The 25,508-nt window shown below is 38.1% G+C and overlaps 13 protein-coding genes across 13 annotated transcripts; 5 read left to right on the forward strand and 8 right to left on the reverse strand.

Annotated features, from left to right (window-relative positions):
• Positions 1-183: 183 nt before the first annotated feature.
• Positions 184-801, reverse strand: BRETT_000999 (uncharacterized protein; the record flags this gene model as incomplete). Its single annotated transcript, XM_041279557.1, has 1 exon — positions 184-801. One exon carries the CDS (start codon positions 799-801, stop codon positions 184-186), a length of 618 nt encoding a protein of 205 aa, XP_041137771.1.
• Positions 802-1,162: 361 nt separating this feature from the next.
• BRETT_001000 (uncharacterized protein) lies at positions 1,163-4,177 on the reverse strand (the record flags this gene model as incomplete). Its single annotated transcript, XM_041279558.1, has 1 exon — positions 1,163-4,177. The coding sequence occupies one exon, from the start codon at positions 4,175-4,177 to the stop codon at positions 1,163-1,165; it is 3,015 nt and encodes a 1,004-aa protein (XP_041137772.1).
• A 1,335-nt stretch (positions 4,178-5,512) lies between these two features.
• NOP7 (mRNA-binding ribosome synthesis protein nop7) lies at positions 5,513-7,330 on the reverse strand (the record flags this gene model as incomplete). Its single annotated transcript, XM_041279559.1, has 1 exon — positions 5,513-7,330. The coding sequence occupies one exon, from the start codon at positions 7,328-7,330 to the stop codon at positions 5,513-5,515; it is 1,818 nt and encodes a 605-aa protein (XP_041137773.1).
• Positions 7,331-7,865: 535 nt separating this feature from the next.
• BRETT_001002 (uncharacterized protein) lies at positions 7,866-8,411 on the forward strand (the record flags this gene model as incomplete). The annotated part of the gene is made up of 1 exon (XM_041279560.1): positions 7,866-8,411. One exon carries the CDS (start codon positions 7,866-7,868, stop codon positions 8,409-8,411), a length of 546 nt encoding a protein of 181 aa, XP_041137774.1.
• Positions 8,412-8,548: 137 nt separating this feature from the next.
• BRETT_001003 (uncharacterized protein) lies at positions 8,549-11,164 on the reverse strand (the record flags this gene model as incomplete). Its single annotated transcript, XM_041279561.1, has 1 exon — positions 8,549-11,164. The coding sequence occupies one exon, from the start codon at positions 11,162-11,164 to the stop codon at positions 8,549-8,551; it is 2,616 nt and encodes an 871-aa protein (XP_041137775.1).
• Positions 11,165-11,438: 274 nt separating this feature from the next.
• BRETT_001004 (uncharacterized protein) lies at positions 11,439-12,534 on the forward strand (the record flags this gene model as incomplete). Its single annotated transcript, XM_041279562.1, has 2 exons — positions 11,439-11,511; positions 11,804-12,534. 2 exons carry the CDS (start codon positions 11,439-11,441, stop codon positions 12,532-12,534), a joined length of 804 nt encoding a protein of 267 aa, XP_041137776.1.
• Positions 12,535-12,618: 84 nt separating this feature from the next.
• Positions 12,619-13,839, reverse strand: BRETT_001005 (uncharacterized protein; the record flags this gene model as incomplete). Its single annotated transcript, XM_041279563.1, has 1 exon — positions 12,619-13,839. The coding sequence occupies one exon, from the start codon at positions 13,837-13,839 to the stop codon at positions 12,619-12,621; it is 1,221 nt and encodes a 406-aa protein (XP_041137777.1).
• Positions 13,840-14,360: 521 nt separating this feature from the next.
• MBF1 (multiprotein-bridging factor 1) lies at positions 14,361-14,816 on the reverse strand (the record flags this gene model as incomplete). The annotated part of the gene is made up of 1 exon (XM_041279564.1): positions 14,361-14,816. The coding sequence occupies one exon, from the start codon at positions 14,814-14,816 to the stop codon at positions 14,361-14,363; it is 456 nt and encodes a 151-aa protein (XP_041137778.1).
• Positions 14,817-16,019: 1,203 nt separating this feature from the next.
• Positions 16,020-16,286, forward strand: BRETT_001007 (uncharacterized protein; the record flags this gene model as incomplete). Its single annotated transcript, XM_041279565.1, has 1 exon — positions 16,020-16,286. The coding sequence occupies one exon, from the start codon at positions 16,020-16,022 to the stop codon at positions 16,284-16,286; it is 267 nt and encodes an 88-aa protein (XP_041137779.1).
• Positions 16,287-16,757: 471 nt separating this feature from the next.
• Positions 16,758-18,838, reverse strand: BRETT_001008 (uncharacterized protein; the record flags this gene model as incomplete). Its single annotated transcript, XM_041279566.1, has 2 exons — positions 16,758-18,380; positions 18,413-18,838. 2 exons carry the CDS (start codon positions 18,836-18,838, stop codon positions 16,758-16,760), a joined length of 2,049 nt encoding a protein of 682 aa, XP_041137780.1.
• Positions 18,839-20,338: 1,500 nt separating this feature from the next.
• Positions 20,339-22,165, forward strand: BRETT_001009 (uncharacterized protein; the record flags this gene model as incomplete). The annotated part of the gene is made up of 1 exon (XM_041279567.1): positions 20,339-22,165. One exon carries the CDS (start codon positions 20,339-20,341, stop codon positions 22,163-22,165), a length of 1,827 nt encoding a protein of 608 aa, XP_041137781.1.
• Positions 22,166-22,293: 128 nt separating this feature from the next.
• BRETT_001010 (uncharacterized protein) lies at positions 22,294-23,556 on the reverse strand (the record flags this gene model as incomplete). The annotated part of the gene is made up of 1 exon (XM_041279568.1): positions 22,294-23,556. The coding sequence occupies one exon, from the start codon at positions 23,554-23,556 to the stop codon at positions 22,294-22,296; it is 1,263 nt and encodes a 420-aa protein (XP_041137782.1).
• Positions 23,557-24,256: 700 nt separating this feature from the next.
• BRETT_001011 (uncharacterized protein) lies at positions 24,257-25,429 on the forward strand (the record flags this gene model as incomplete). The annotated part of the gene is made up of 1 exon (XM_041279569.1): positions 24,257-25,429. One exon carries the CDS (start codon positions 24,257-24,259, stop codon positions 25,427-25,429), a length of 1,173 nt encoding a protein of 390 aa, XP_041137783.1.
• Positions 25,430-25,508: the final 79 nt, after the last annotated feature.

The raw sequence follows: 25,508 nt of genomic DNA on the forward strand, positions 1-25,508 counted from the left end.
TGTGTACGGATGAAATAGCATTACTAACAGATAATAAAATCAAGTCCTTACTACATCTCCAAATATACTTTCATCTGTGCCACTTTGCACTACTAATTTCCAACAAAATTTGAATTAAAAGAGCGATTTCATATTGACACGGCTATATAGAATCTAATATACAATTTTTAAGTAGTTCGATCATCAATGATGACCAGCATCCTTAACATGCCGACTTCTCTCTTTACTCCGATGCCTACGTGATGCTTTTCTTGAACAAGATTTTTTGGATTTCTGCCTTAATCGATATGATTCATCTTTGGATATCTCAACCGTATTCTTGAATGCAGAAGTTGTATCATCCGAATATCTTTTGTGTCGTCCTTCAAACTGAACTCTAGAAATAGCGGCATGTTCACGGCTTCTATTCTCCCCAAAGTTTGAATTGATAAACTTCTCAGCCTTTTTGATTGAAGTTTCTTCCTTCTTCTTGTGAGTTTCCTGCTTTTGTTGGATGGTCTCAACTCGATTAATATATGATCTCACTCGCCTTAGTTCTTCCATTATAGGATGGTCATTCTGTTGATTATTACCATCAGCCTTGAGAAATGAAAAATAAAGAGAAGATATTACATATGCATATGCATTTACAAGCCTGCATTTAAGTATTTCTGATTTTGCCTGCTGTGAAGAATCGTTTAGATCAAAAAGTAGCTCATTTAAGTTCTTCTTAAGAAGCGTATCATCAACAAGTGTGCCTAGTGTCTTTATCTGTCCTTGGAGAGACTCCAAAATTTCTTTCACCGCCTTGGTATCCTCCATGTTTATCAGATATTGAATGATCTAGAAATGCTATCAGATTGCAGTAGAATGCTTTTAAGATAAATACAGTTTGGTGAAGTTCAAGTACACTAAAAAAAAGTTGGGAAAAAGCGCGAAAATTTTTTATCTGCAAAACCTCAATAATTACTTTACCATTCTCTTCTTCAATTTACGCGAAAGCCATTGATATTAATAGTACAGAATAAAAACACAGGAACATCAGATTACCGAATATAGCACACAATCTATGCATAGAAAAGGTAGAAAAACGTAGTGTTGATGATAAATACAATATGGTGGTAATTCTGCCTGAAAAGTAAAATGTAATGTTAGGGAGCTAAAGTAATTCATCCTCTCTCATTTAACTGGTTCTCCTCTTTTTAGTTCCATTAAAAGGAGGATCAATATTCCACGTACGCAAAGCACCGTCTGGAATACGATTTTGTTGAATATTATGTCTAGGTTGAAATGTCTTCACCTTCATCTGCATTGGGCGCCCACGATGATTTACGGATGCGACACCATCAATTCTTCCTCCTTGAGAGAGAGCCTGTATAATATGACGTCTCTCTTCCATTTTTCGCTGGTCTAAGACCACATTATTACGAACGGAACCACGTGGGATATTTTTTGGGTCTATATTTTGCTGTACCAAGCGCTGTTGAAAACCCTGATGATTGAAATCTGCCGATGAAGTTTGGGGTGGGCTCATAGGTTTAACCTGCATACTTTCGGGGTTCAAATTTATACCAATTACTGAATGATCTTGCCCATTTGGGTATCCAGGCTTATGTAACTTCTGCTGCTGATCCATCGGTTGATATATACGTGGATCAGCTGGAATAGGGTGTCCATCTTGAGACTCTGGAAGATTATCGAGCTTGGGGTTATTATTGATCACTGCCTTGTTAAACGCTTCCAAGGAGTTGACAAGAGAACTCGATCCGGAAACCAAATGATAATACATTAGAGGGCGCAGTAAGTTCATGACATCGCCGATTTGCATAATCCTCAAACTTCTATCGTGAAAGCCAAGATCATTATTCCCTTGGAAAGCTAAGAAATTTCTTTTGATAGCATCAACACTTGCGCCTGGGTGCGATGTGAAAAATCTCTCCAAGGGAGCCATCTCAAGTCCCCAAGAACTCTTGAAGACCGAAACAGAAACAACTTCAATTAAATTTCTTCTATTGAAGCAAACCCGAAGGCTACCATATCTAGTCTTGTATGATCCATCGGGGTACCACCATCTTTGGACAAAGCGTGCACAGTCTAGAACAATTGTACCATTTGCTAGAACTTCAGCACGGATGAAATTCTGTGATAACTCTAAGGCAGTGGCACAACGACTGGCCACGACATGGCATAACAAGGGCAAGATCGAGTGTGAAAAGTTGTAGTGTCTAGTGACTTTGTGATCCCTAACATTCACCGACATGGTGGAATTCTCATCGAAAAAGTCGTTCATAATCTTCTTCCAGTAGTTTATATCCACCGACCCAAAACGAACGCTGATCTTTTCGCAGATCTCAAACAACTTAATTATAGCGGCATTAGCATTAATCCTTTTTAGATCCTCGGGAAGAGGCCTGACAAAGGATGCAGAAGATTGGGGCACTGCTTGTGGTGTATTTACAGGTGCACCTGGCACCATTTGAGGATTCATTGGCGACTTCATTCCAGCATTCGCAGTGATTGGCGTCGATCCGGATGATGGAACACCACTATGATGGACCAAAACTCCCCGAGGAATAGAATTATAACCTATGGGAGTCGCTGATCCGCCGGCAACTGGGCTGTTATACATAGACTCCCCGTTAGAAATCTTGCGTTCTGGAATAGAACCATTTTGCGGAACTTCCGCAGGAGAAGGAACAGGCTGTGGCTTGCCATTAATAGGGAACTGGGGCCCGTAAAAGCCGGCCTGATGCACAGCCTGGCCCGACTGGCTTTGCTGACCGGGAGGCATATATCTGTTTGTATTCACTTCGAATTGATGCTGCTGCTGGTGCTGCTGGTGCTGGTGCTGGTGCTGGTGCTGGTGCTGTTGCTGCTGTTGCTGGGAAGCGGGCTGTGCCGGTCTAGGCTGATAACTCACATACTGGATACCAGGATGGCGAGTTTGCGAAGGAAAAGGTTGGCCTTGAGGAGTGATGCTATGAACTTGCAGCTGCTGGGGTGGATGAGTGTGAGGATGATGATGCTGTGGTTGTTGTGGTTGTTGTTGGTTTGTTTGTTGTTGTTGTTGTTGCTGCTGCTGGTACTGATACCGATTTTGGGGTTGCTGAGGTTGTGGCAGCGACTGCTGCTGTGACTGCTGACGTGGCAGCCGCTGCACCGGTACAGAATTCTGATAATTAAAACTCTGTCTGCGGGGAGCATTATTTCTGGCAGCAGAGGAGGCAACAGACTGGCCAGGCGAACTATACTCACTTTGATTCTGATTCTGATTCTGGTTTCTATGTCTTGCCTGTATATAATACTGCTGTGGTGGCTGGGGAACTTGCTGCTGCTGCTCGTTCAGCTGCTTATTTATGTTTGTCTGTAGATTGCCATATGTTGCCTGAAGCTGCCTTAACTGCTGTACTTGTTGAGGTGACATGCCTCCAGAACTCCCCATGGCGGCAGATGCAGCGGCAGCCGCCATCGTGTTTGTTGATATGGTACCATTATCAAGTCCCTGGATCTGATACTCTTTCAAGTCAATCGGGTGACTGCTACCACTGCCACTTGCCTGCCTCCTTGTTTGATCCATTTCAACAGAGCTTGGACCGTTACTCTGATAATTCTTAAATGTTTCTGGATACGAGGGATTGAGCGAACTTGGAACACTCGAAGGACTCATTTGGTGGTTCGGATCTATATTTTCTGCAGTAGTGCGTACCGGACGCATTGCAAAATTGTACTGCTGGATGGGAAACGATGCCGAATTTGTACTTCGAGATCTCTTTCGAGGAACAGTCGCCATCACGGACTCTGTTCCAACAGTAAAGTCTTTTCTTTGTGGCTCAGAGTTTGTAACACTGCTGTTGATGTTCATAGCATTAGGCAGATAGTCAGGTCCCATTACACCTTCATTGTTAACAAGACCCTGACTCCCCACTTCATGTATCGGCTCCTGTTGCACCATGAACTCTTGCTGTAACTGGTGCTGTATCAGTTGTTGCTGACTTTCGGAACTTCTGGGAGTTGGGAACTGTGTTGATTTTGGACTTTGAGATTTGGAAATAGGACCAAAAGATTCCATGACTGGGTCGAGTTTTAGCTGAGTACCGGATGACGCGAACCCTTGTGATGTCAAAGTATGAACTGCACGAATCGGTCGTTGCGTTTCACCAATCGTATTACCTTCAGGAAGTCCACTTTGACTAGACATTAATTGTGAGCGGTTTATAAAAGTTGTAAACTTAGGCTATTGGTAAATTCGGACAACTAGCTAGGCGATATCTAGAAAAGTGAAATGCAGAAAAAAACAATATCTAATGTAAACAATGCCCGGCGTCCGACAAGAACTGACGTATATGTATTTACGTCTTTATATTATTCGGTGATGACAAGAAAAGAAGTTAAGAATGAAAGTAAAATACCGAAACAACAACATCCATGGGGAGAAATTTTAGTGCCAGGGAAAATTGTGATAACGTGCAGCGTAGATTAAAAGTGGAGCGGAGATGCTACTATATTCCCCAAGAAAAAAAATTTATTAAAGGAAGGACAGAGCAATTTTCGACATTAAAATGGGAGAGACGAAAAGAACAAAAAAAGAAAAAAAAAAGTTCTGACAACAATCAAAAACATCATCCTAAAACCTGGTAGATTCGGCGGGGGCATGGTCTATATTGAATTTATGGGAGAAAACGTGAACAATAATACCCGTATCCTCACAATAAGAAAAATAAAAATTGAGTTCTGAGACTACATTTAATTCGGTCAACAAAATCCTAACACAGAAACAGAACTATTTTGTGCGTACGTTACAGGCCTGCAAATACACAGCTACAGGCGTTTGGCGTCTGCTGTATAAAAACAGGTGAGACGTTTGTACATATAAATCCAAGATTCAGCTTTAATAAAAATTCCCACCGTATTAACTTTGAAATGCTTTCGAAAGTTAATACCCATAAAATGCATAGAAGGATGTCAATAAGCGAGGGTATGTAAAGTTTTTGCCAAATGGATGTGTTCGATAGAATGCTGATCATCATCAAAAATGAAAGAAGTCGGTGTTAGAACAGGGAAAAAATGCTGGTAAGCGAAATGAATACTAAGGAAATTTTTTTTTGTGTGCCGGGTGAAAATGCGTACGGCTTGAGCCGGTTTCTTTAGTTTGCGTGGGAGCGAGCATTAGTGCCAATATATCGCTCTGATTTACCTGAACGATAGTTATAATCATAGTTGGTTACTTGATGAAATATGAAAACTTTTTGGGATCAGATCTTTATGATTACAGTCAAGTAACAGGAGCACTCCTACAATAGCAGAAAGCAGGTAACCCATGGGGGTTACACGGTATATAAACTCACCATTAATGGATCTTCTTAACGCCGGGCCCGCAAAAAAAAAAAAAAAAATTATTGATGTTCATTCTATGCACTTTATCTGCAGCCTTGCAAAATGATCCGACTTCTACCGTCTTTCGAAAATATTATTTTTAAAAATCAGTGAAAATTACAAACTATCTAAAAAGGATAACCCAATCTTATTACAAAGATCACTTCTTCTGGTTCAACTTGCCCAGTTTTTCCTTGGACTTCTGGAGTTGCACTCTCTTCTTCTGCAACTCCTTCTTTCTGATTTCTTCCTTGTTCTGTCCATATTTCATCCGCTTGTACAAGCCTCTCTGCTTTTTCGTCATCATCATTAGCTTCAACTCCTTTTCCTCTTCGGCTTCTGTCAATTTTCTCTTCTTACCCTTACCATTCTGTTTATTCTTCTTATTCTTAGCAATATCCGAGTATGCAACACCCGATGCTTCCAGCTCCAATTCCTTCTGGGCCTCCAAGTCTTTATCTTCTTCAACATCTTCGTTCTTATCACTTCCATCACCTTCATTTGAAACTTCTTCCTCCTCCTCACTCTTCTCCAACGTGATTGGCTCAGCAGGGTTGTAAATACCAGAATCTCCCCATGGAGAAAGATGTGGGGGAAGAGTTTCACCTGGTGCATAATCTGACACAGACTGCAACTCTTCTTTGTTCACAGAATCAAACACCCATTGGGGTTGAATGTATGTTCTGCCTTGAAACTTCTTGGCAATCTTTGGGCGGTCCACTATTTGGTGTGTCACCGAGGAAAGATCAACCTTTGCATCAGATCCACCGTTCAAAGTGTATTCATCTAAAGCCGCTTCACTTATAACCTTACCACCAGCTGAAAGAATGACAAACTCAAGGATATCAACAGGAACCTCACGACCTATGTAAAAAACGAAATTAGAAAACAACTTTGAAGCCTCATTCTCCTCATTTTTTGGCTGAAGTAAAGTATCACCTTTAATTTTATTTTCATCAACAAATTCATCCAATTTTTCCTCTTCTTCGGCCGCTATTGCCTTCTCTTGCTCATTCTCATTCTCATTATCCTTGTCGGCGTCAGCCTCTCTTTTGTCTGCTTTAACAGCCATCGAAATCTCCTCCTCAGTCAATTTTCTTTCCGTATTTGATGCACTTTCTTCTGCATCCTTTTCAGTCAACAAGTTGTCGTCCTCTCCAGTTTCTGTCTCTTCCCTATTTTGAAGAACGTAAGCAGTCAAACCACCAATACCCTTGATTCGTGATTCGTTGATCTTAGGAGGGTAAACAAGACCGGCCTCAGTATAAAGCCTATAAAGGACAAAGTGTAGTAAAGTAGCGTAAAACTCCAAGAAGGTGACCATGACCTTAAAGTCAATATCCGAAGGAATATTTTGGGGGAATTTGAAGGGAACAAGCCAAATGATCTCCTGTCCCTTAATGTTGGCGGAGTAATAAACTCCCTTTATCGAAACAAAAACTTTTTTAAGAGCACCCTGTCTTGCTATATATGCCATCCATTGATTTGTAAGTTCAGTTGCTTGCCTGACAACCTTAGAATGAACTTTGGTTGTGGCTCTCATATTACTGAAAAGAAATAACATATTCAAGGCATCATCCAGATCCCTTAATGCATCTATGAAGGAAGGATATCTCTCCTTAATAATTCTATCCAATTTGTATCTAGGGCGATTCTCTTCTAATCTTTTGGCATCACCAACTTCACCTCTTCCTAAAGCCTTCGAAAGCTTCTTGGCAAAGGTCTTGTGTTCTCTAAATTTGTTGATCAGAGGTTCATGCATCAAATATTTTATATCCTTCGTGTAGTAAAACGTTGTTGAGGCCTTGGAGCCATGATTTGCCTTCTTTTTGTTCCTTGGAACTCGTGGATAAATACCTTTGAAGATACATAATCTTCTAAAGTCTGCAAGAGAGACCTGGAGCTTGCTTATGGCTCTTGATCTCGTAATGAAATTTTTGGCATTACCAGATGTTCCTTTTTTCTTAATTCTTGCCATTTTACTGCTTGTCCACAACCTTTAATGCAAATGTAAATACTCTTACTGTGATAGTAACTCTAGTTAAAGAACTGGAAAAAGCTGAACCTGATCCTTGATGAAACTTTTTAGGGGTGAAATTTTTTTTCACTTTTTTTTTTTCAAAGCAAGAAAATTTAGTGTACTTTAAAGGTCACCAAAAGAATGGGGTAAAACTTTTATTTGTGGTGTATGGTTTCATGATCGCTGATTAGGTCTGATAATCACTCCATCCATGAAACCTGATAAGATAGAAGGCATAAATCAAAGGGTTGAAGGAAAGGAACTTATTCCCAACATACATGAAGTAAATATAAAGGATCTTAGCGCTTTATTTATTTGTCTTTTCGTTTTTGGATATTTGTGGAATCCACAAAATTTGTCAATTTCCAGTGCGGATAAGAAAGAGTGGGAGGGGGAAAAAATGTTTAATTGATAACGGTGTGGAAGCCGCTTAAATTTATGCTACTAATGTTTATTTGTTAATCCAGATGAGCTTTTCATACCATCGTTTAATATGTTTATCACACGGAGATTGTCCTACGTAATAAAGGGTTCCAGGCAATTATTTACCCAAGCAGTTTCGAAGGCTGCCGTGGGTAAGAAGATTGAAAATGAAGATCAGCTGAATGAGTTGTTTCAGATTGTTAGTTGGAAGACCTCGGAACTTACGGCTTATGATAAAACAGCCAAAGTAGGACGAAAGATGGTAGAAGGGTTATTAAAACTTTCTGGACTCAAATCGACTATTTCTAATTCGGCTAAACTATCACTTCAGCATTCGTTGGCGGACCAGTTACAATTTGTTAATAAGCTTCACTCTATTGATATACCGGAAGAAGAAGAACAACTTGGGACGTTCCGGCTCATTGACGATGTGTCAAAGGAAAATGTCTTAAATTTTGCACAACTTCAGAAAGAAGTGAACGACGTCAGACCGTCATTATTAAAAGGCGAAATTGAAAATACTTGGAATCCTCTTTCTTTAGCCAAGGAACATGACGAGGAATACTTTGTGGTAAAAGAAGGATTAATAAAGAAAAACAAAGTTAGTAAAGTCTAGACAGAGCAGCTATTACTGGCAGGATGGTGTTGCGCATATATATATATATATATATTATTCACTATGTTAATAAAAAAAGCATGTAAACAAAAATAAATTAAGTTTTAAATGGGATAACATGCGTACAGCGAATCAGTTTACTCACCATCAGATTCAAGGTCAAGCTCCCTCTTACCTTCATTCATCTCCCTCAAACCAGCTAACTTAGTAGCATTCACCTGCTTTCTGGCCTTTTTGGTCATACGAGAAATTTCTTCTTCAGCGTTATCAGCATTCTTCTCTGCAAAATCAAGCACAAGACGTCTTCCCAACAAATGGACACCTTGTAATTGATCCATCACAGTTTCCGCTTCCTTGACAGTGTTAAATTCCACAAACGCAAAACCCCTGGCACTTCTATCAAATTTCTTAGGAACTCTGACAGATTTTAAGTGAGCAAAAGAACTGAAAAGTTGGAAGACATCATTTCTGGAGGCTTCGAATGGTAAATTCTTGACAATAATTTTAATCGATTTTGAAGATCTTTTTCTTTTCGTACTTGATCCATTTCCAGACGATCTAGTTGATATTTTCAACTGCAACTTATGTCCACTTAGAACGAATCCATCCATGGTACTTATTGCTGCCTGGGCATATGCTTTATTTTTGAACTCAACAAATCCAAATCCCATACTTAACATCCTTCCTGGATGTTTGGCGTCCGGCTTCTGTTTAATCACGGCAAGACAGAATCCATCCAAAGGTTTGAAAAGATCTTCGAGATCTTTCACAGTAGTGGAGAAATTCAAGTTTTTGACAAAAATAGAGACTGTAGAACCCTCAGGAACATCATCGTCAACATCAACGTCATCATTACTATTACTAATTTTATTCTCATTCGTTGCCTGTGATGATAACAAATCCTCACTGGAAACTTTGGCATTTTCGACTCCGGTTGTATCCTTAGACTCGGTTATCAACTGGTCCTCATCTTCAGGTTCTTTGACAAACAAGTCCTTTGGACCTTTTTCTAGATACAAGATTGATTTGCCAAGCCGCTTAAAAGAAAGCTTGTTGAAGGCACTTCTCCCACTTGGAGCATCTCTAAACTCAACAATAGCTATGGTACCAGCTGGAGGCATTAAAATCCTATTCAACTTTCCGTACATAGCAAATTTCTCACCAATTTCCTCTTTGGTTGTTCCATGTTGGAAGTTTTTCACAAGAATAACACGATCATCTTTCTCTTTTCCTTGGAATTTTGTCAAATCAACACCTTTACCTTCAAAATATTTCCTGACATCTCCAATCACGTGGGCCTCAGCAAGGGCTTGCTTAACTGCTGAGCTACTACTTTCTGGATCAATCAACTCTGATTTGGATATTCCCATTTCGGAAGCAACACTTTCCAACACCGCATCATTATTCATATATAAAGAATTCCAGCTAAACTGTTGCTTTGCTGCACCATACTTTCTTCTCAGAAACTTCTGCTTTTTTAGTGGCATATTCTTTAAAACAAATTCATCCAAACCTGTTTCTTTTTTAGGCTTTCCTGCTATAATGTGAAGTAATCTTCCTTGAAATATACTTCCGTCAAGCTCCTTATAGGCAGTGATGGCTTCAGAAGGATTCTTGAACTGTACATAAGCAAATCCTTTAGATGCACCAGTTCTACTGTCAACTGCCACATGAACTTCCTTCAGTTCACCGTAGGACTCAAATAATGTTTGAAAGTCGGACTCTGTAGATGTATACAAAATATTTCTTAAAAACAACCTGCCTGTCTTTTCTATTTCTTCGCAATCAATTTCTACTTGTGACTTTCTTTCGGGTTTCTTGATGGCAGTTGGATGCTCAGATTTCAGATTTTCATGATCGTCCTCTTCAGTAGCATCTTTATGATGATGATGATGATGGTGGTCATGATGGTGATGGTGATGGTGGTGATGTTCTTCTTCTTCTTCTTCTTTTCCATCTTTTTTTGCATGATCGCTCTCCTCTTCAGGATGATGCTTCTCCGGTATCAAAACTCGCTTTGACTTAAACCATTCAAGATCATCTATGTTTTGATTTTCATTCTGAACATCATTACTACTTTTAGGCTTAATGTCCTCATTATTTGAATCATCCTTATCGTTCTCTAAGTCATCATCACTTTCCGACGATGATTCGCCACCGCTGCTTTTGTCATCATTTGCCTTACCGTCCTGCTTTAGCTCAACTTCTTCCTTCTTTTCCAAAGTCTTTTCCAAAGCATTTACAGAAGGTGCATCATCAGGATTGATAACTTCATCATTGTTCCAAGAACGTCCTTCACCATGAGTCTTTGTTGTCTCCATATACTCCTGAAGTTCTGGATTAGACTTTATTTTTTCATCCACTGTTTTATTTCTGCTTTGCTGCTCTTTCTTTCTTAGTCTCACAGATTTTTGTAGTTCTTCTTGTCTCTTCAAATCCTCTTCCAATTTCCTCTCTTGCAGTCTTTGTTGCTTTCTTCTCTCTCTCCAGGAAAGAGGTAATGTCGGATCCCTCATTGTCTTAGCAAGTTGCACAGTCACTTTTGCAGTGTCTATATATGTTCCATCTCTGAATTTCACCACACGTTCAGCATCTTCCATCGTTTTAAAACCAATGAATGCAAATCGTCTTGATTGTCCATTTCTCTTTCTTACCAGTTTAACATCCGTAACCGGTCCATCTTCTGAGAAAACCTTTCTCAATTTATCCTCATCATAATATATTGGAAGTCCCTTAACTATAACTCTCGACATCTGACTTATATGATTTTATACTTGCCTATTAAAAGCGTATTACAAGCTTTTTTCAGCTAAAATACCACCCTTTATATGTAAGAAGATAACCTGAAAATTTATCCAAGGATTAAAAGGAAAAAAAAAAAAAAAAATTTTTTTAGTGAAGAAACAAAGAAGGAAATTTGAAGGAGCAGCGAGTCCTTTTTGTTATTGATCCACGAATGGACTAGATAAACCCTTCGAACACTTTTTTGAACTTTGGTGAAACCTAAAAGAAAATTGACAACTAAATATGGAAAACGAAAAAGGATTTCAAATGAAGTCAGAACTTTGGTATCATTTGGGTGAGAACACATTAAGACGAAGTGTAGAATCACGTTCCAATTATCTCAAGATTGCTAGGACTTTTGGATTCATCACCATTTTGTTGATTTATTTTATATGTTACAAAGTATTTTTGATATTTTCATATCCATTAACAACATTTGTTCCCAGGACAAAAAGGATTTATGAAGAATATTTTGAAGCAGGATTTTGGACTCTTTGCTGCTACATCTTGGTAAGTGACTTTGAGCTTATTAAAGGGTATTCTTATCTTAAACAGTCTGCTAACTAACTGATTCCAGGAGTTAAACAATTTTAAAATAATAATTGAAGGAGATAAACTCGAAGTCGGCGATGCTGTTCTTATAAGTAATCATGTATCTTTAGTTGATTACATATTATTTTCCTACTTGACCACAAAATCCTTGAATAATGACTTTGGTAATGAGAATATGCTTGCCAAAGACTTAACTTCGATATTATTACCCAAACTAAGCTTTTTTACATGGTATCAAATTTGGAACATTCCAAGTTTTCAATTTTTAAGGGATATATCACAAGCAGACGAAAACTGGGATTTAGATTCAGATACATTAGGATCTACTTTTAATAAATACCTAGAACAAAAGTCTGGCACCCAGTGGTTAGTGACCTTCCCAGAGGTAAATATATACACGGAAAAGAGTTCAAAGTTGGAGCAGATTATGGGGGAAAAATATTATCTTCCACATTTGGAAAATGTTCTTTATCCAAGATATTCAGGTTTTGCCAATTGTATTGGTGGCCTTTATAAAACGACGTTCAAAGTGCTATACGATATTTCAATAATATACTATCACAAGGATCAATCTGGAAATATTGTATTTCAAGGCCCATCACTTTTGGCTGCATTCGGCTTATGCGAATCAGACATCACTGCAGTCATTTATATACGTTCAAAGCTTTTGAATCGAATCCCATTGAGAAGAGATAGGATGGAGAAATGGTTGGAAAGAAGATGGGTGAAAAAAGACAAACAGATAAAGATTATGAAAGAGCAAGCATTGAAAAGAATAGCAAAATAAAAATTGCAACCAAGACACTAAACAAAGGGCAATATAAACAATTAAGTGTTAACATCAGATTAAAATTATTAAACGGGATTAAATTTATATATGAGTGCCAGCAAGTTGTCCTTCAAGAGATATCAGTCTAGCTTCCACTTCTTTTCGTTGCTCATCATCCTCCTCCTTTTCACTTTCATTCTCATCCTCACTCGAACTTTCTTCTTCTTCAGAGTCTGGCTCTTCCAAGTCGTCCAACTCATCGAGAGATCCCGAGCCTTTAATAGTGAAAATACTATTTAGCTTATCAATATACTCAGAGTCTTCTTCAAAAACATTACCATTTAACTCTAAATCCGGTATTCTAACCATACTTGGAAGCAAACCAACCAACAATTTTAACGAATCGGAGTCGAGTTCATTGTACTGTAGTTTAATTTGCTGCAATTTGGACTTATCGGATATCTCAGCTAATTTTTCAAGAAGCTTAATAGAGCCTTTTGCTTTCAACAGGCAATCATTGACATTCAAAACCTTCAACTCTGGCCAACTTGAAAGAGCATCAGCTAATGCGATGGAACCGGCAACTGTAAATGTATTATCATCTAAATCAAGAACCTGCAAATCATGCAAATAAGATAAACCGTGATGGATAAGCCTAGCAATTCCATTTGGCCTAATACCATCCTGATACAATCTAACATCTTCTAGGTGTTTGTTAGAACGAAGGCCGAGAGCCATAAATTCCGCGGAACCACTCTCAAGTCTATTTCTACCACACCAGAAAGTTTTTAAGCTTCTAACATCTGCGTCCTTTTCTTTTGCTATTTCCCTAAGCTTTGCCATTTTGAACAAGGCTTTACCAACTCTGGAGCCGGATAAAGGACCGAGACCATTGTTGGACATGATGAAATGCTCAACATACTTGCATTTCGAAATGAAATCCTCCAAAACCTCGATGGTATCTTGGCCAAAAGCATTGTCACTTAAATTCAAAACTTGCAAATGTGGAAGTTGCAAGATAGCAGCAAAAAATTCTTTCAATGATGCTGGAATTTCATTCTTATCTCTGGAGGTATATATATCTTGCAAGTTTAACTCTCTTAAACTATTCTTATGGTTCAAGAATTCCTTAGCGAGGTGCTTAGTGACTTCAGGGGAAATAGTGTTGCCAGATAAATCAATTTTCTGTAAGTCTTTCTTATTCGATAACTGTTCAATATAAGGCTTTACTTGATCATAGGTATCTAGCTTGAGGACCTTATTTTTCAAGGAGAATACAGATTTCTCTGCAAATTCGAGTTTTGATTCGTAGACAGTAGCCATACTGATGCAGCTTGATTTTTGCTGTTAACTTAAACCCAAAGGGGGAAAAGCGACCCTATTCGATTAAAATGTCCTTAATACAGGAAAGAGTACACAGTGTACTTAATAAACTGCTTAAGAATGTTGATCACAAGGTGAAACTTCTGTAGGTTAATAATTTTCCCACCACAAAATAAAAAAAGAAGAGTGAGAAGGGTAAAAAATTTAAAAAATCCTGACATCAAGCATCTAGCACTACTCGGGTTTACTCAATTAATTCAAAAGACCAGACAGTTAATTACTATAAAATCTAATTGAAAGTATCATACTTTAGAAGTGTCATTATTCCAAATGCAGGTATTTGTATGGGTGTACGTAAAAATTCGTTCAGATATGTATTTCCAAATGAATGGTCACATATAGCCCCAATGCAGTAACACGCATTCCCATGCGGTAAGCCCATATAATTATCCATTTAAACTTGAAAAGAATAAAAGAAAAGCTGTATCACTTTATGATACATAGCGTTTACTTATACTAGCTCATTTCTTCTTTCTCTTGAAAAGTGGAGCACCAATATTCTTACCTCTAAGTTTCACTCCTAATGCCCTCTCCATCTTAGCCAGGACCTGCTGATTTGGAACACCCTTTCCTGCCTCATACTCATTAACAATTGTAGGCTTTTCGTTAATTCTCTGTGCAAGATCCTTCTGGTTCCACTTCTTATCCTGTCTGGCTTTCTGGATTGCTTTACCGACATTCATGTCCAATTTCTTTGGAATGACAATATCATCGGAACGATCCACCTTCGTAAGATGCTGTCCCTCTGGATCGCCTCTAACATTACCAGCATAGTACTTCTTTTCAACTGCAGTAATCGCACCTTGTCTTCTGGCGGCGTTAAGTGCTCCACTTGATCTGAGAACTTTCTCACGTGGACCACTTGAACCTCTCTTGGCCTTTCTTCCAATAACTGTAACGTTATCCCAATCCGACATTATTAACTATTTACTATGGGTACTTAATGAATTTCAAATTTATCACCCTGAAAGGAAAATTGATGGAGCAATAGAAAGAAATCCAAACATCATTAAAGGCGAAAGTGAGAAACCTCGTTTCAAGGAGAGAGAGGGTAGGCAGTTTTTTTCCCCATATTTCGCAGCCCAGAATTTTGTCATCGGCACCTCTCGAATGAAATCAGATCCTGCTTGGAGGGGAGGAACCGCAAGCCGCGAATGTTCCAGAATTTTTTGCACGGCCTTGCAAAATTTTGGTGAAGTGAAGAGAAGTGAACACAAACTCTATGTTTAGAGTCGATCGACTTAACAAAAATCCTCCTGAGCTCTGCCTCTTGAAATGAAGCATTGTAAGTTAGCAAAAATGCGTAGAAAGACACAACAGATTTCAATAACACATGTAAATGACATAGTACATAACTGATGAGGTGTGAACATAAATAATGAATTGAAACGTTACGATAACTTCGTCATCCACGGCGGTTAAAAGGTACATAGTGGACTCTGAGATATCGAAAAAGGAAAGCCAAACATTCTGGTCCCTGCTTGTAGAACGAAATTGGAAATATGTGCGATAAACTTATTTACTATCAATATTAAAAAGAAATAGATGATGAATCGAAGTTGAAGAGATTGAACACAACGTTTATTACGTTAGATACATGTCCAGTCATTCTTCAAGAGTAAATAATCACCATATATTTTGAATTGAATAGGGAGAAAATAAAAATAAAGAGCGGGAAAAAAATCTCACCACTGTCAGGACCAGACAACAATAACGGAATGCCAAAAATATTCTTTTATTTCCTAAATGGAGTTATACGGGGTAGCAAAAAAAAAATCACACCATGATATTTAGAGTTTATTTAAGGTTTGAATCAGGTTAATCGAATAGCCATCTTATCTATCTGGATTTCAAGGTGACATGATTGCCTTTCAAAATATTCTTTGTCTATGAATAAACAATTTGTTCTGTGATCATTTTGTAATTCGTCTCATTTTCAAGCTTTTAAAATTCCGTATAAATGGTGAAGTATTTCCTGCCAAGCGTTGGTTCACTTTTCTCCAAATGATGAATCTCTTGTTTCCGTTCAATTTTTTTTAATTACAACTAAAGCTCATCTTTGAATACAAGTATTTATTGATCTGTAAAACAAACAAAACCAAATATTATAATCATCCATCATGGCCGGTACTGCTGTTAAATTCTTTGGTGGTGTGCTGCTCGCTGCAGTCCCAGTTTTGTTAACTACATATCTTGCAAGACCTACTTTTGCGAACGCAATTGGAAGTAGGCTTTCGCAGGAAGAGGAGATCAGAAAGAAAAATGAGGATGCAAAATACGACACAGATAAATATAACATGAACGTGAAAAATGACAAATTAATGAAAAATTTTGTTAAAAGAGGTGATGGAAAGGCTAGAGACGAGTACAAGGATCTTGTCCATTGATTGGTGTTTTACATAACTAGAAGGAGATGCACTTCGAGAAAATTATAAGGATTTTTCTTGTTTGTTATTCTCCTGCTTGAAATTGATTTGTGGCGGAACTCTTAAAGTGGACCGCGCTGGTCAGTGACAGTTTTTAAGCAAATCCCATATTTTTATTACCCGTTCTTATTCGTCGGTTTGTCAACCTTATTTTCCGAGGTGCAGGCAAGCAGGACAGATATCCAGGCGCTAATAAAACCTTATGTTCGCTTGTTCATTTCCAACATATTTTTATAATCCTTTTACGTCTCTCTACTATTCTAGTTTAATGCCAACTTTAATGTCTATTTTAAAAGTAACAGATAGTCGTTCTATTTTTACAACACAAAAATGAATATTGCAGGCGGTAAAAAAGTAACGCCTTAAAAAAAATCTAATAGCATCAAATAACTACGCAGTATGTTCACTAAAGACATGTAGACAAGGGCGGTATCATCCAATCAAATTTGGACCGGTATAAACATTGGAAGCTCCACTCTGTGGCACTTGTGTAGATTGTCCATCAATCTGACTATAATTTTGTGAGGGCTGTGCTTGAGCAAATGGATTATACGATCCGGCTGAAGAAATTCCCCGTTGAGGAGATTGTTGTTGCAGTTGTTGTTGTTGTAATTGTTGTTGCTGCAGTTGTTGTTGTTGTTGTTGTTGTTGTTGTTGTTGTAATTGCAATTGTTGTTGTTGCTGCTGCAGTTGCTGTTGTTGAAGCAAGTTTTGTGTTTTCTGTTGCTGCAATTCCTGACCAGCAATAGCTTCTTTCCGCTGTTGGTCGGCCACCTTCTTGGTCTCAGGAAATATTGGAATAGTCGGTAGATTTTCCAAGCCTCCAGCAGTAGGTTGGGGTTTTAACTGATACTGAGTTACCACAGAACTCTGGTTTTGAGCCGAGGCTGGTGAGGCAGAAGAAAATGGATTTGTGGATGCCCTTCTCCATTCAGAAGATGGCTGTTGTCTGGAAGAAGGAGTGTTGAAGCTTATAGCAGTGATTCCTGAATTAGCTGCAAACCTAGTCTGTGTAAAAGGATTGGTACCTGAAGCAGTCTTTTGCTGAACTGAGCCAAGTGCAAAGGGATTGGTGGATGATCTTTTCAAGTTGCCATTAGGAACGCCATCAGTGGTCTGAGCTCTTGACAATGAACCCTGAACCTGAGATGTAGGACCTGCCTGACTTGGTAGGTATCCAAAAGCAGAGGAAGCAGAAGGTGGTGGGATGTTCGAGACAGGTGCTTGCTGTTGGTAATTTGGGGTTGTATTGAGCACAGGCATCGTGACACTGCTATTTAGCACTGTGTTAGGTGCAACCATGTTAGTTGGTGCAGCCATTGGCACAGGTGGAGGCACTTGCTGTTGCTGCTGAGGATACTCCGGAACTGGTGCAAGAGATGTGGACTGAAATCCACCGATGCTTGTAAAAGGATTGAATCCAGTGGTTTGCAGAACAAGGCCACTAGATGAAGCAGGTATGGCCTGTCTGGCTGCTTGTCCTTGTTGTGGTTTGGCACCAAAAAGTTGCTCACCTTGACTTAATGCTCGAGTCTTTTCATGAGACTTCTTCTTTTTCGATTCAACCTTCTTATCCTGGGATTGGTCTTCTTCTTTGCCATCGGAAGCTTCTTTGTTGTTCTTTGTCTGCTTTTCAGCCAAATACTGATTTCTGTTGACCTCAAAGTATGGATCGTCAATATACTCTTTGAGAGATTTTGTTAAGCTAGTCTGCGCATGCTTAATGGTTGGAACTCTAAGTTTGGTAACCCTTTCTAGATGCTTCGCAACACGCAAAAATTCTATCACCCTCGTAGTTTCCTTCGTAAACATTGTATATATATCAAAAGCTCTATTCGCATCAACTTTACTCAACTCAAAGAAGTGCTCCAAAATATTGAGAACTCCCTCATTTAAGGTCTGGTATAACGAAAGCAGGTCGGTGGTCAGCATCCGAAATCCCAAAACAAGCAAATCATTGTTAACCTCGGATTCACGGAACCGGCATTTAACCAATGCATCAATTTGCCGTTGGACGCTCTCTATATGCCTTAAAAGCCCTTTCTCTATTGATAACTTTCTAAGGCTCGAGACTGCAGTATGGGAACTCCAGGATCCGACTGGATTTCTGGTTTCCTAATATAATCATGCTTCGTTTCAAAATATTCTTTTGCCCTCGTTGCAAGGTAGGTTGAATAGACAGCTAATGTCTTCAAGCTCCCTCCATTAGAAATAAAGTGTCCGCTGCCATTAGCGATTTTGCAGTCTAACATCTTTGGGTGGAGAGACAAATAATGCAATGTAACATCATCCTCCCCTTCTCGAACCATAATATGCAAAGTGATGAGGGACTTGTAGACAATCGTCCATGCCGAATCCTGTAATCTTCTTTGGAGGGTTTTTATGACAGTTTGGAAAGCATCAGAGTCTTCACCTTCTGCTGTTGCCATAAGAATAGGCTCAATGTATTTCGGCTTTGGAGGAGCCAGCTTTATCTTTGTCGCACCTTCAACCAACTTTTCATATGTAGTCATTTCTAAAGGTAAGTAGTTTCCTTTAATGCTAGTATATTACTACAAACGTGTATGCCGACAATTTTATTGAAAATGTGTTGAACGCTTTTTAATTTTCTTCTCGGGATCTCCGAAGGTTGGTCTTACCAAAAGATATTTCCAAATTCAAAGTACACCTATCTTAAGAAAGGCTATTGTAGTTCAGTTTTAATATGTAAGATTAATCTAACGAGTCGTTTTCTTAAAATAGATAAAATAACCCGGAAGATACCAAGAAACTATTCGGCCAGCGGTCTTCAATTATTTAGAAAAGATTCGAGGATAAGCGATCGAGCGTAAAAAACCAAAAAAAAGTTCCCAGGCCGCAGACTCACCCCTTTTTTAGGCCACGATTTATCGTAGCGTAAACATTGCCGGTTCGAGGGAAAAAGTAATCCTACGCAAAAAAAAAACAGTCTGGAACTTCCAATCGCTGATCCAGAATTAACTCCTTTTACATCTGCATTCCTTTGCACTGACCAAGGTCGGTTCTTCCAATTAAGAGCTGCAATGTCACAGGTTTACTTTGAACTGTAGCTGGAGTTCATATTGTGTGAAGTTTTTTCGGTTTTGAGTAATAGCTTGATTCTCTTGCTTCGTTATGTCACACGGTAGAGTTGAAATGCTTTATTAACAGTGGCCAATATGGTTTTTGTTGGTATGACGAAACTTCGAAGTTGGGTACATTTTCATTAATTTGCTGCGGCTGAGGTGCACTCCCAAAAAATGGTAGCATTTGTTGGTACTGTTCACGTTCGCTTAATTCTCTTGAGGCTTCCATCATAAGTGCAATAGTACGGTCTAATATTTAAATTCGTGTTAGTATGCTAGTTCCTAGCTTAGAAATGTTTCAGAAAGCACTTACTATGCACTTGAGAAGTTATCTGATGCTTCTTGGCTTTCATCGTATTCAGTATCTGTATTTTTGATACATTTTGCAACCTGCTCTCCTCTTCTGACACGGAACGTCTCCTTTTTTTCCGTATGGCAGGATTTGTTACATCTTCGCCGAATAATTGCATCATCTAAATGTACTATATTAAAAATATGGATGATATTAAGTTAGATCACTTTTCTTGGCTTTTTGATCAAGAAGATTACCAGGTGAAGAAATTAAGTTATTTTCTGAGCTGTATCGAATAACTAACTGGTCCCGAAATGTGGAACGCGTTAAAATAAGGTTCTATCATACAAAGCGCGATTCCATTCTGACAGATCTTGGAACCTCTTTAAAATATTGCTTACGTCATCTGGAGCCACATCTGGAAAAATTTGGGAGTCAAGTGAAACAAGGCAAGAAGTTTTAAGTTTAAAATTGCTCCAACTCAGAGGCAATTGATTACCTTAATGTTGGGGATAACTTCAAGTCCGGATCTAGGATTATGGTATATTTTAAATTATGGAACGTGGCTAATAGTTTCTCATATAAATTAATATAGGTTTTTACGTCAATTCAATTTGTATAAGTCTACTTCGATATCAATGAGACCGTTTTCAGGAGATGGTCGGCCAACCATTGTTGGATCTATTGAATCAACACAAAATGACGACGATACTTTTGAGCCTCAGGACATTCAAAATATTAGGGACTTTCAGGAAACCGCTGCAAATCCAACTCGGTCGTTATTTTATATTGTTGTTCTTACGATGGTTATAGGTGGTCTTCAACTTGCCTGGTCGACCGAGTTTTCCGAAGCAACACCTTTTTTACTTTCTTTGGGATTGTCCAAACAGGTTTTAGCACTTATTTGGTTAGCTGGACCTTTATCTGGCACAATAGGCCAACCAATTGTTGGTCTTTTGAGTGATCGCTGCGACTTCTTCTGGGGTCGAAGGAGGATTTTTATAATGATAGGATTGTTCTCTACTTTAATATCATTACTCCTTCTAGCACATTCGAGGGATATAGTTAAATTATTTGTTCATACAAATGATGAAACAAAAATTAATTTGGATACAATCCCATTTGCTTTCCTTGATGTTTATGTGTTGGACTTTTCTATAGCAGTCATCCAAGCTTCGGCAAGGGCATTAATAGTAGATGTCACACCCACATCTCAGCAACAAATTGCTAACGCTTGGGCAGCTCGAATGATTGGAATATTCAATATATTTGGCTTTTACTTTGGATCAACAAACCTTCCCAGAATGTTTCCATATTTTGGGAATACACAGTTTAAAGTGCTTAGTATTATTGTATCCATAATGATGTTTTGCATAACACTTTTCTGCTGTTGGTATATTAAGGAGAAAAACCCACAGGAGGATATTATGATTCAATTACAGCGGAAGCAGCAGATTCAAAGATTACGAGATAATGGCATTGATGCAGAACAGGCAAAGGAGTTAATAGTACAAACTAAGTTTTTTTTTACTGGAATCTGGTCTTCATTTAAAGGACTTCCTCTTCAAGTAAAAATCATTTGCTACACCGAATTTTTTGCATGGGTCGGGTACTTTCCTATGCTATTTTACACTAGTTCGTATGTTGGTGAATTATATCTCTACGAAAAAGGTTATGACAACCCAGAGGGAATTCCCCCTGATATTAAGCAGGATCTTATTGACAAAAGCACTAGACGCGGAACATTGGCCTTACTTGTAAATTCTATTGTTACCTTTCTCGTTGACATGTTTTGTCCTTACGTGATTGAGAAACTGACTAACCGAATTAAGTGGTTCCGTAAAGTTTCCTTGAAAAACTTATGGATATTGTCGCACTTGGTGTTCATTTTAGGGATGTTGGCAACATTTACAGTTTATTCATCTGTACCAGCTATAATCTTATTTGGAATTTTGGGATTTCCGTGGGGATGTGCCATATGGATACCGTTTGCTCTGATAAGTGAGGAATTAGGCAGGATAAACGATATTCGAAGAATTCAGGTATTACATGATCAGATTAAATCATCTACGGAGAATCATGATAATTTGAGCCCGGGAGGATCTCAAAGTATGACATCACCTTCGAATGGTTCTTATTTGGGTTTATCAAGTTCCACCGAGATGTGTGAAAAAAATGAGATATACTTTACACCGTCTCTAATTGACTATTATTCCAATCTAGAGCACGATTCTGGAATCATATTGGCTATTCACAATGTCTTTGTTTCTGCTCCCCAGATGTTGTCTTCAGTTGCATCATCCTTTTTATTTAAGATTTTCCAAAATGAGAATGGTTTCGACAGCTCTCTGGCATGGGTTTTTCGGTTTGGAGGCTTAGTTGCCATTGGTGCCTTTGTTTTAAGCCTGCAAGTTTACACACCAGAGCAATTATATTTGGAAGATAGAAAAAGGGTGGGGGACTGAATAACCATTTTTACTTGTTATTAACTGGATATTATATAAGTTTGGATTATTTACATTCTTGTCCTTGAAACGGTTAAATATTTAAAACCATAAGCGTCTATATATGTATTTGCGAGTTTTTTATTGATCTAAAGGTGACCTTTGAAACTTTTGCTTTCCCTACTCACGTAAGAGTTTTGAAGTTTAAAAAGGTCACATAAGCTTTGGTATCTTCTTAGAATAGTTTGGTCAACCTCAAACCGTTTATGTTTCTTGAGATTGATTTCATTGCGAGGTAATAGAATATCTCTTTCCACATTTACGTCTTCGGATATTTTTCTATTACCCTTATGTAGCAACGATTCATCATATTCGGATGCATTAATTATTTGACCAATATCCTCCTTCTTGCAGAGTTTATACCAATCTCTAAGAATTGTAATTGCCCTAGCACATAAACGCGTATCATTTGCAAACACGAATACTGAAGAATAAGATCGGATAAGTTTTGAATCAATCTTAATGGCGGGATTTCTTTGTACTCTTGCAAAAAGAGTTTCTGTCGTCTTCACAGCAGTCCGAAAGTCATCTGTATATGATCTCAAATTGGAAAACATCTCTGTATACGTTCTCAAATCTGGACGAAGTGCCTTTAACTTCGTACTTCCAGCTTTATCAAAGAGCATTATTGCAAGGTCCGGCCTATTCGCAGTACGAAAGGCTTTGAGTAGCGAGTTAACATGAATAACAGACAACTCATCGGGCGTTTTGTGCAATGCCAAGGAAAATATAGAATACAGCTTGCTGGCCTGCTCACTAGATAATGACGGCTGTGAAACATGCTCAGGTAGAGAATGATTTCTTGTAAGGCCAGAGAACATAATGTTTAAAACCCTTCCATCTGGCTTGATGCTTCTTTTCTTAAGCCGATTGAAAAGTAAAAGGGCCTTATTAAAGCGCTGATGAGCTAAAAGTGACTTAAGTATTGTTCCCACAGCAAATATTCCATTTTCACCAGCCATTTCAGCCAATAAAACAGCTCTGGTAAGATCACCTCTTTGAAGATATTTCGTGACATCCCGATCTACTAGGACAGAGTTTTGCAGCTGGTTTCCAGATGTTCCCAATATCTTGTACTTCAATCTCTTATTAGGTTGATTGAATATTATGTTAAGCTCTTCATCGGTAAGTGCAGTAAGTGGCCCCACTTTAGTATCGGCTGGGAATTTCTTTTGAAGTAGGTCTTCCAATAACGCTATTGCAGAATTGTTTCGAACAGGCCTTAAATTCTTTTTATGCAAGAATTTCAAATGCTTCTTTTCTTTAACTTCCTCCCTTGCTAGGTTCTTCCCTGAACGAACAGCTTGTTGTAACCTATCTTTAGCTTGGCTTACACTTTTCACTCGAGCCATTGTATTCATGCTTCTTGCCTTAAAGCATGCATGACAAGTCCTTGAAAAAACACGAGTGTACATCTTTCATGTGCAGATATCCTAACTATAGTCACTATCCGATGAAGCAGCATGAATAGCGGGCTTATGTCGGTAAAGAAGAATTATTTGGTTACATGAATATTATAACCAGAGAAGGGGGAAAAAAATCACTACCGAAAAATCGAGGCCTTTTTTTATCCTTCAATACGAGAAAAATAATACCAGCATCTACTACTCTTCCTCTGCATATATAAGGACACAAAATCAGAGTAATAAGCCAGAATAGAGAGCAATAAGACCGAAGTATTAAAATTTCTTACCAAGCATGGAGTTACAGCGACTGGATTCGTATATGGATCGTTACAACCGTAAGTTTTGCTTTTATCTTTGTGTTAAATAGTTATTGATACTAATAAAGTTGAATAATTCATCAGTCAGTCTACCGTACATAAAGCGTATCTGCTTTTTAATTGACAAGAACAGCACAAACCCAAATACATGTACACTAATTGAACGAGTACTTGATTTGATTTTAGAACCGGACTCCCCATATAATCTTTTTAAAAGAGCGGGAAATCTAATTCAGCTTCTTGACAAACTACACGGAGATACATCCAAGTATATAAGATTATATCAAAAGTTCACTGATCCATATTTGGTGTCCGATTTGAATAGACAGATGGAGATTATAAACAAAAGATACGAGTTTAAGATCGAACAGTTAAGTAAAGAGCCAGTCTCCGAGAAGACTTTCGGTTTATTATCTGAATTACTCGATAGGAAATCCACTGACTTACTTCTGTCAACTGACTCCAGCGACTACATAACGGATAACACCAGCTTTTACTACAACATTAATCAACTGTATATGAAATATTATCGTAATGTGTCATTTGAGCAATTAAAGCATTATATGATATTCAGAGATTACGATAATTCCATCGGAATGTCTAGAAACTTTTTATCCAAGAAACTAGAACAGACAATATCTTTTGTCAAGGAATCAGAGGCATATTTATTGGAGGAAAATGAGGATGAAAATATTGAATGTTCAAACTTAGTAAATGATGATACTGAACTAGGTTCAGACTCTTCTGTCAAGAAGAATTTAAAAATATCAATAAGGGAGACCATCTGCTATTGGCATTGTCGATGGTACCTCGTTTATGGCTCCTTTATCGAAGATGATTACCACGAAGTTTTGGAACTTTTTGACTGTATTATTGAACAAAATTACGATATGCCACAAATATCGGCATTCGAAGTAATCGAAAAGCACTTTGACAGTGATGTTGTTATTAATACTGATCTCTTAAGATTGATATGCTTGTCAATATTAGTGTGTAAAGAGGCTAATGAATGGTGCCACTATTGGAGTAATCCACACATTAAAAGATTTCTAGCAAAGGATAAGGAGCTAAAGCAGTTTATTGATGATTATTCCATGTGTAACTATTCCTCAGCTCTTCAACTACTAGAAAGATTTGAAAAGTATTATGAGCCCGACTTTCAGCTTTCCAAATGCTTCCCAAATATTCCTAGGATTCTTAGATTGAAAGCATATGTGAGTTATTTGTCTTTAATACAACGTGTCTCGGTTTGTGATATGGCTGATTTTTTTTCTATTTCAGAATCATTGCTATATTCAGAGGTCATGGAACTTATCTCATTGTTCAATCTGAATTTTAAAATTGACTGTCAACAAGGAATAATTGAATATTATAAGGAAGCATCGAAATTCCCAGATATTGGCTCAAAAATTAAGAGCATAATTAGAAATACGAGAGTCAGCTCCAAAGCTACCGTTGTTAGCTCATTAGTTTCTAAAGCGTTTTCGGAAGATAAAGCTTAAATATGTATTCACCAAATGAACTTTGTCTATATAGATTATATACATGATAACATTTCCATGAATGAAAACAAGAAACATT

This window comes from Brettanomyces bruxellensis, chromosome 8, assembly GCF_011074885.1.
Source record: "Brettanomyces bruxellensis chromosome 8, complete sequence".
In the NCBI taxonomy this organism is placed as follows: domain Eukaryota; kingdom Fungi; phylum Ascomycota; class Pichiomycetes; order Pichiales; family Pichiaceae; genus Brettanomyces; species Brettanomyces bruxellensis.